The sequence below is a fragment of the Drosophila kikkawai genome, chromosome 3R (assembly GCF_030179895.1).
Source record: "Drosophila kikkawai strain 14028-0561.14 chromosome 3R, DkikHiC1v2, whole genome shotgun sequence".
Lineage (NCBI taxonomy): Eukaryota > Metazoa > Arthropoda > Insecta > Diptera > Drosophilidae > Drosophila > Drosophila kikkawai.
In genome coordinates, this window is record NC_091731.1 from 34,343,785 (window position 1) to 34,352,050 (window position 8,266).

Sequence of the window (8,266 nt, forward strand, 5' to 3'; positions counted from 1 at the left end):
TGCATTCAAACCTATTTGTTTGGATTGTATCTATAAAAAGATAGACGATATACACGACTCGTACTCAAGGTCAGCTCAGTCGGTGAGCGATTCACCGAAATTGCCAAAAACTAGAGAGATATAGATATAGAGTTGGTTGTGAAAGTATCCGCGAAATCGGGCGAGCAGCTAGAGCCGAAATCTGTTAATGAAACGATTTCGGACGGACGTCGTTCGTATGCAAATGAGCCGGGTCACCCAGCCATTTGTAATCCGCTGAATGCCATCTTAATGATCTCTTCGGTGCTCGTGTAACCCAAACGATCTGGCTGGGTGATGAAGGTCATCTGTGAATCCGGAAAAGCGTCACTCGGAGGCCTCGGCTGACATTGAACTTCAGCCAGAAGTCCAATGACTTGATCCATTGTAGTCCCATTAAATCGGACATCGCGGCAAACAGCGGAAGCACTTTAATTTAACCCACTTGAGCGCGTTCGCACCTCGGCGCTAATAAGTCAGCGACAAATCGATGATCATCGGAGTCTCCAATCCGATTTGATTACAACGAACGAGGAGGGGTGCTAATGCTAATCATCATATGCAGCAAATTCCCCAAAAATAGCCCATAAAAATCCGAAAAAAATAAAACGCTGATGGCGATCGGCAAATAAAAATTTGCAAGTTCACCCGATGAACTTGAAAAAGATGGTCCACTGCGCGAGAAATATCTTGTGGACTCGGCAACTGATTCGTGTTCGTTGGAACGTAGCCCGGCAGCTACCTGTGTTGATACCTTTTCGTTGTAGTTGTGGTTGTTACCTGCCTTTTTTGACTGTGGCTTTTTTCACTACGGCTTTGTGTGTAGCTTGCCTAGGCTTCAACGTTGCAAGCCGGCCAGCGACGATTCATTTAAGCGCCGGACATCAGCGGGCGCGCATGCGCGGATCTAGTTTAAAGTTAATAAATAAAATTGAATAATACAAAAATAAAATAAAAATAATAATACAATAAAAACCAAACATTTTAAGGAGTATCTCCCAAGTGATTACGAGCAGAAATTTTTATTCAGAGCATTTCGTAAGTGCATTCTATCGGCAAACGTGTTTAGAATTTCACAAGAGGATTTACGACCATTTGCAGTCCAGTGTGTGTGTGTGTGTATTTTTGTGTGTGTGTGCTCAAATCTGGTCACATGACGTTAACTATTTGCAGTAAATTGCTCTTTTTAAGAACTAGTTGACAGCCAAAAAACATATTCAGTTAAGGCGTTTGGCTAATGAAATTCATCAAGTGCTGTGCCCCAAAGTTGAACTACTTAAACACTGTTTGAATTTAATTACTTTGTTAAGATATTTGAAGCTACTTAGTTTGTGAATTTATGAGTAATAATAACGTATTTTTATTTATTTATTTATGTAAATATTTTTTAAATAGGATGTACTTTAATACAAAGTGTTTACGTTCTATGTTTATTTAAAACTCGTTTAGTGAAAATGGAAATGTTATGATATTTTTAATTAGATGTTCTTTTGTGTATATAAAAAATTTGAATAAACTCGAAACAGTAGAAAAACGCTTGACTAAAAGTAAATGTATATGGAAAATGTATGCATCAAAAAAGGTAGAACTAGGTCTCCAAATTAGATGTTTATAATTACCTTTCTTGTACGTTTTCAAAAATATTTTATTGCTTTGAATTTGATAAATATAAATGTGAAAATTGATCTTATATTCTTTCCAACTTATCTTAATAAAAATATATTAATTTTTCAGTAATTATAAAGCTTATACATTTCAAAATGTTATATACATATTCCTCTTTTAAGTGATCTATATCTTCCAACTTCAAAATGCCATAAAATGAAGTTATCACGTTTATGGGCCTGGTGATTTTCTCAAAGATATTTCTTGTAAGCACTTCAACCTCTCGGCTATAAGCCCTGTTAATGGGCCAGTCACAGCATTGGACATGGACACAATTAAGACTGGGGTAGCGCATTTGGCCAACTTGATGCCATTGTAATCGAGATCTTCAAGCCGCACGTCGCAGCCAATTAAGCCCGGTTTAATGACCCGCATTGAGTGAAATCGAGTCGATAACCAGAACTTTAATGAATGCAACGCCCTTCGGAGGGCGGAACCGTGAGGGAAACCAGCATGACTTACGGCATACACTATGGTAGTTCTGTAAGCGCAGTAACGTGGCCAATCGAGTATGGCCAGCGGCAAGGCCAAGGCTATGGGCTGATAGAACCTCAGAAATGGTATCTCTTAGTTACCCAGGGTGTATCCGTTGGATCGTCGAACCAGTTTTCAAGCTCGGCTACTGTATTGACTCAACCGCAAAAGTGCTCTACTCAATTGGGGTTAATTGAAATGATTTATTAACATTTGTGCAATTTTTGTCGGCCCAAATTGAACGATTTGCATAAGAAAACATTTTGGCGCCCACAATTTTAAGTAATTTTACTCCGATTTTTTTTTCATGTATATATACTTTTTGCATTTTTTGCTGGCCTTACAGATGTTGTTGGGATATGGACATCCGCGTGCGGTTTATGGGTCAACGCTTAAATATTTGCTGCGTCTCTGCGATCGATTTATTTTGGTTTTTTTTATATTTTTGCAATGTTTGCTTTGATTTGGTTTCTTCTTCATTTTGGTTTTGTTTTGATCACGAACCGGTTAGCTAGCATTAACTTTATTTCGCTCCTTTTGCAAAGTCATTATTTTTATTGGCTCTTTCGATTTTCTGGCCGTCTTGTAACCCCAAAAACCTGCTGAACTTGAGCTCAAAACGCGTTCGGGACGATCTTAGCTCGTTGGGGCGTGAATATATACCTTTTAGAACTTAAAAGTGGCGAAAGTGAAATCGGTTTCAAGGTTGCTGCAATTCGCATGCAGCTGTTAATTGAGAATTCTGGATTACCCTTGAAATATTTACCTGAAAATTAACAAAAGTCACCTAAAGGCGTAGATTGTGTTCTGGTTCTGGGTTCTTTATTTGTTTTTCTGGAATTTTTCTGGAACGAAAAAATAAATTCTTATTAATTAGGAACTCTGTCTTTATACTAAAAATCAATTTGTAGTCATTACTAGATCATGTTTTATAAATAATTTATATTTCTCACCTTCACAGACTAACTGAGCAAAATGAGACTCCTTGGAGTGCTGGCTCTCTGCCTGAGCTTCCTGCAGTTCACCCGCTCCCAATTGCTAGTGGACTTGGCCCGTGATTTTGAGACCTCTCTGCTGAAGACTCGCATTCCGGACACCACTCGCTTCTTGCCCGAGTACGACTTCATCATAGTGGGCGCCGGCAGTGGTGGCTGTGTGCTGGCCAATCGTCTGAGCGAGATTACCTCGGCCAGTGTCCTGCTCCTGGAGGCTGGCGATCAGGAGACCTTCATCAGCGATGTGCCACTGACAGCCGCCCTCACCCAGATGACCCGCTACAACTGGGGCTACAAGGCGGAACCCACACCGAACGCCTGTCAGGGACTGAAGGAAGGCAGGTGTAATTGGCCCAAAGGGCGTGGAGTTGGTGGCACTAGTCTCATCAACTTTATGCTATACACCCGAGGACATCGCAGGGACTATGATGAATGGGCGGCGGCCAATAATTCGGGTTGGTCCTATGACGAGGTGCTGCCTTACTTCAGGAAATCCGAGAGGATTGGTATCCCTGAGCTATACAAGTCGCCGTATCATGGTCGCAATGGTCCCCTTGATGTCCAGTACACGGATTACAGGTCGCAGCTGCTGAAGGCCTTCTTGAAATCGGGCAGGGATATGGGTTACGATATTACTGATCCCAATGGCGAGCATCTGATGGGTTTCGCCAGATCCCAAGCCACCATAAGGAATGGCAGGCGCTGCAGCACCAGCAAGGCCTTCATCCAGCCGGTGGCGCATAGGAAAAATCTGCACGTCTCCATGAAGAGCTGGGTCACCAAGCTGATCATTGATCCTCGCACCAAAACCGCCACCGGAGTGGAGTTCACAAAGCAGCGCCAGCGTTTCGTGGTGCGGGCCAGAAAGGAGGTGATTCTGTCCGCTGGAACCATTGCCAGTCCGCAGTTGCTGATGCTGTCTGGTGTGGGTCCAGCGGATCATCTAAGGGAGCATAATATCTCTGTGGTGCAGGATCTGCCGGTGGGCCACAACCTACAGGATCACATAACCCTCAATGGACTGGTCTTTGTTGTGAACGACTCAACGGTGAATGATGCTAGGCTGCTAAATCCCTCGGACATCTTTCGGTACATCTTCGCTGGCCAAGGACCCTACACTATTCCAGGAGGAGCCGAGGCCTTTGCCTTTGTTCGGACTCCTAGCTCGAGCTTTGGTGAGGAAAATTATTAAGAAATAATTGGAAAATAGTTTGCTAATAAAGATTCCCCCACAGCCAAGGACTATCCGGATATGGAGCTGGTTTTGGGCGCTGGATCCCTGAGCGGTGATCGCTTTGGCACCATGCGTAATCTGCTGGGCATAACGGATGAGTTCTACGACACCATGTTTGGGGATTTGCAGAACAAAGAGACCTTTGGCCTGGTGCCAGTGCTCCTGCGACCCAAGAGTCGTGGTCGCATTTCCCTACGCAGTCGAAATCCCTTCCACTGGCCCAAAATGGAGCCCAATTTCATGCAGCATCCGGATGATGTTAGGGCCATGATTGAGGGCATTGAAATGGTGAAAATTTGTTTAGAATTTATTATACCTCCAGGAATCTTAATAACTATTTAAATGTCCTTACCAGATTCTTCAGTTGGCCCGATCCAAGCCAATGGTCAAGATGGGCACTCGCTTCCATGCTCGTCCCTTTCCCGGCTGCGAGCACTTGAAATTCGCCAGCGAGGGGTACTGGCGTTGCTGCCTTCGCAGATATGGATCGAGTTTGCAGCATCAGTCAGGCACCTGCAAGATGGGACCCTCCGAGGACCCTACCTCGGTGGTGGACTCCCAGCTAAGGGTTCATGGTATCCGGGGTCTTCGCGTTGTGGACGCCTCTGTGATGCCTAATGTTCCCGCTGGCCACACCAATGCCATTGTGATAATGATTGCCGAAAAGGCATCGGATATGATCAAGGATGCGTGGCGCATGAGGACGACTCCTCTGACACCCTAAATCTATCATTAAGCTTATTATTTATTGTATAGCTGTCGCCCCAAGTCATTAGGCTAAGTCTGCATGTGATAAAGTTAAGCTAGTTATAGTTTGTTCTACGGCTTGAAAGTTGGGTTACTTTTTCAACGATTTTTCTACTTGTGATTGGTGACAGAAATGAATTTGTGTTCAATGTACTGAAGTGTTTTACTAATATTTAACAAAATAAATTAAATACAAATAATTTCAATTAATTTTTGTATGAAAATAGAGACAAATATTTCTTAAAATTCGAACTAGGCGCCTTCTTTAAAAGCTGGCAAAAGCTGGGCATCTGTTTCTTAGCAGCCAGACTTTGTTTTTGGCTACTGAAAGCTTTTTGAAAAACACACTAAGGTTACCAAACTCTTGGAAAATAATTTAAAGTAAGTATGAATTTTACTTTTTTTAATATTATTTTTTTATAAAATATTTCCATACTCTCTTAATATTTTAAATAATCTTCAAATTAATCTCTTTAAATATCAAAATTACGTTAATGGCGGCGCCACTTTTTTTTTACATAAAATATGTACATAGATGGCGTCTTTAACGTATTTCAAGCATTACGTTCTTGTAACGTTTTTTCGTTAGGAAAACTACATTTTGACTTGGACAGAATGTTGAAATATCTGCTGTTTGCCAGCAGCTAACTTTAAGTTGCCGTCTGGTGCAGCCAAAATAAACAATGTCACGCACAGGCATTTTTGTGTGTTCACAAGAGACCGAGTTAGATGGTAATGCCAAAGGCTTTGCGTGCCCCGTTGAGGATTGTTTTTAATGACCGCTCGCCGGGTAATTGCTGACCCCGCTTCCCCTGTGCAGCGGAGGCAAAGGCGTTGCGTTTTAGAGGTTCCTTAACCCGGCAATAAAATTAACCCACTTTGTCTGGCCCGCGTGCGTATGAGTGCTCTTATGTGGGGCCCACGGCCACGTAGCGAATGAGCAATAAGTTTAATTAAATATTAAAATCCTAGGCTAAAGGGTTCTACTAAAAATAGGTTAACGAAAAACGGGAGCTGCTTTTAATATCTTTAAACTGGACTTAAGTTTCATCTTTAAAGAATATTTAAATCGAAAACAAACCCTTGAGGGTCTTACATTTTCTAAAAGTCTTCAATTGTTTCTGCAATATAGGAAACCCTTTAAATCAAAAGGATTTTATGCTGGCATTCTTCAATAAAATATTCAAAGGGATGCCACAATATGAAGACCAGAATGGCCTTTTGTATCGACTTACGGACATTACTTAAATACCTTCGCTGGAATTATTGAATGTAGGTGGGTGCGTATACGTAATATATTGCGTATACGTAATTTCAGGAAAAATATTTATGCTGATGTCTGTCGATGTCATGTTTGGATCCCGCATCCAAATTACACTGATGCCGATGACCAAAACATAGTTCAATGGCGCGACATTGTTGGGCTTAGATTCGCAATTCACGGTGCAGCCACAAAAACAATCCAATTACCCGCTCGGTTCAGTGCAGCTTTCGTGCTAATTGCTTTGCAAAACACTGGGGTAAATAATGAAAATGGAATGTGCACGAAAGTGGGCTTTGATTGCTGGTATTTTACGATTCAGTGCGGGTAATTGGAAAGTCAGTAATGTATTGGGTAGTAAAGTGACCCATTTAATTCACCTTTTCTCCTGGGGGGGAAACTTTTCAGTCAACAAATGGTTTTTATCTTTTCTTTCTTAGCTTACGCTTTTGTAGGGGAAAGAAAAACGGATGTCACTCAAGTGGAGCGACTTAAAGATAAGGGGAAAATGATGCTCCATTTCAGTCTGGCTTAAAATGCAAAGCAGCTCATTGGGTTTTTCTTCCCATCCTTCAGCGTTGATTTAATTAGGAATCTTATGACGTGCGAAGGCGACGGAATACCAAATGGGTCATAGGATACCATGCTCCGTGGACTGTGCAATCAGGGCAGATATATCTGCAGTCTGTTGCGTGTTTGCTTGCAACTGTGCCACCTTTTCCCAGAAGCAAAGCATTTTATTTTATTTGACTTTCCACATGCTTCACTGACTGCCAGACGAGTCAAAAGAGTCTCAAGGGGACTAAGGTCTTTATTGATTATGTGTTAAAAGGTATCTTTTACTTTATTTAATCGATGAAGAATATGTAAATATAACTATAGTACAAATTTAAAATACTTCATAAATATTTATTCACGAAGAAAAAATGAACTCGATGGGCCAAGCTTAACCGCTGCCGTAAACTTTCTTAGTTCTTAAAAAACTTTAGCCACATTCTAAACTATCTGCCCCTTTCTTATTTTATCCAAGGCTTATTTGCCAAAGAGCTTGAAGCACTCGGAGAATGCAGCGGAAACTGTGAAGAGTTGTAAAGTTCGCTACAAAAAAATTAAAAGCGTCCAGGGAAGACTCAAGCACCCGGCAGCCAAGGAATACGATAATGAAAATGGATACAACGTTCAGGTTTAGTACTTACTTTAAAAATGTTCTTGCCACAGGAAAGGAAAACTTTAGCTTGTAGAGAAAAAAAAAGGAAATTGGCGGAAAGTTTTGTTGCTTTTGTGTGCAAATATTTAGCACGGAAATTGCACTGGCAAGCGGAGTTGCAGTCCTTGAACAGAAACCAAAAAGGATCCCGGTGCGATAATTAAATTCACACAAAGGCGAAACGAAACTTTCGAAAGTGTTTCGAAATGCAACGACTAATTGTACCAAAGTGTAATGAATAGCAAAAGATTTTTCAATTTGTCACAACTAAATGGTTGAATTACTTAAAAGACTTTTGCTTTGGCCAAAGTTCTCACTCATCAAATGAGTGAAACTTTTTCCAACTTCCTGCAGGGAAAGTTCTACTCTCGATTCCAGGAACATATGTCGGTGTCAATGCCAACGGAATTTCGTCGAGTTTACGAGGCAATTCAAGTTAAAGTCATTTGGCAAAGTACACGTCAAGCCGGTAAGTGCTCGAAAAATATGGCAGCCTAGGCCAGAAGGGCGTTATAATTTATGGTAAGCCAATAAAAATAATTGAAAAGCATTAATGCCACGCAGCCTGCCAGCGCGCTGGTTAATGGCGAGCATTGAACTCGAACAGAGCCCGGAGAGTTTTGGCTCAGAAATGTCCTTGTCTGGCTGAAACAAAGGCCTCTACG

General features: G+C 41.6%; 1 protein-coding gene across 1 annotated transcript; it reads left to right on the forward strand.

Moving 5' to 3' along the window:
• The first annotated feature begins 900 nt into the window (after nt 1-900).
• On the forward strand, nt 901-5,317 carry LOC108078788 (glucose dehydrogenase [FAD, quinone]). The gene is made up of 4 exons (XM_017172845.3): nt 901-1,056; nt 3,119-4,327; nt 4,388-4,674; nt 4,742-5,317. Exons 2-4 carry the CDS (start codon nt 3,133-3,135, stop codon nt 5,108-5,110), a joined length of 1,851 nt encoding a protein of 616 aa, XP_017028334.1. The 5' UTR covers nt 901-1,056; nt 3,119-3,132; the 3' UTR covers nt 5,111-5,317.
• The last annotated feature ends 2,949 nt before the right edge of the window (nt 5,318-8,266 follow it).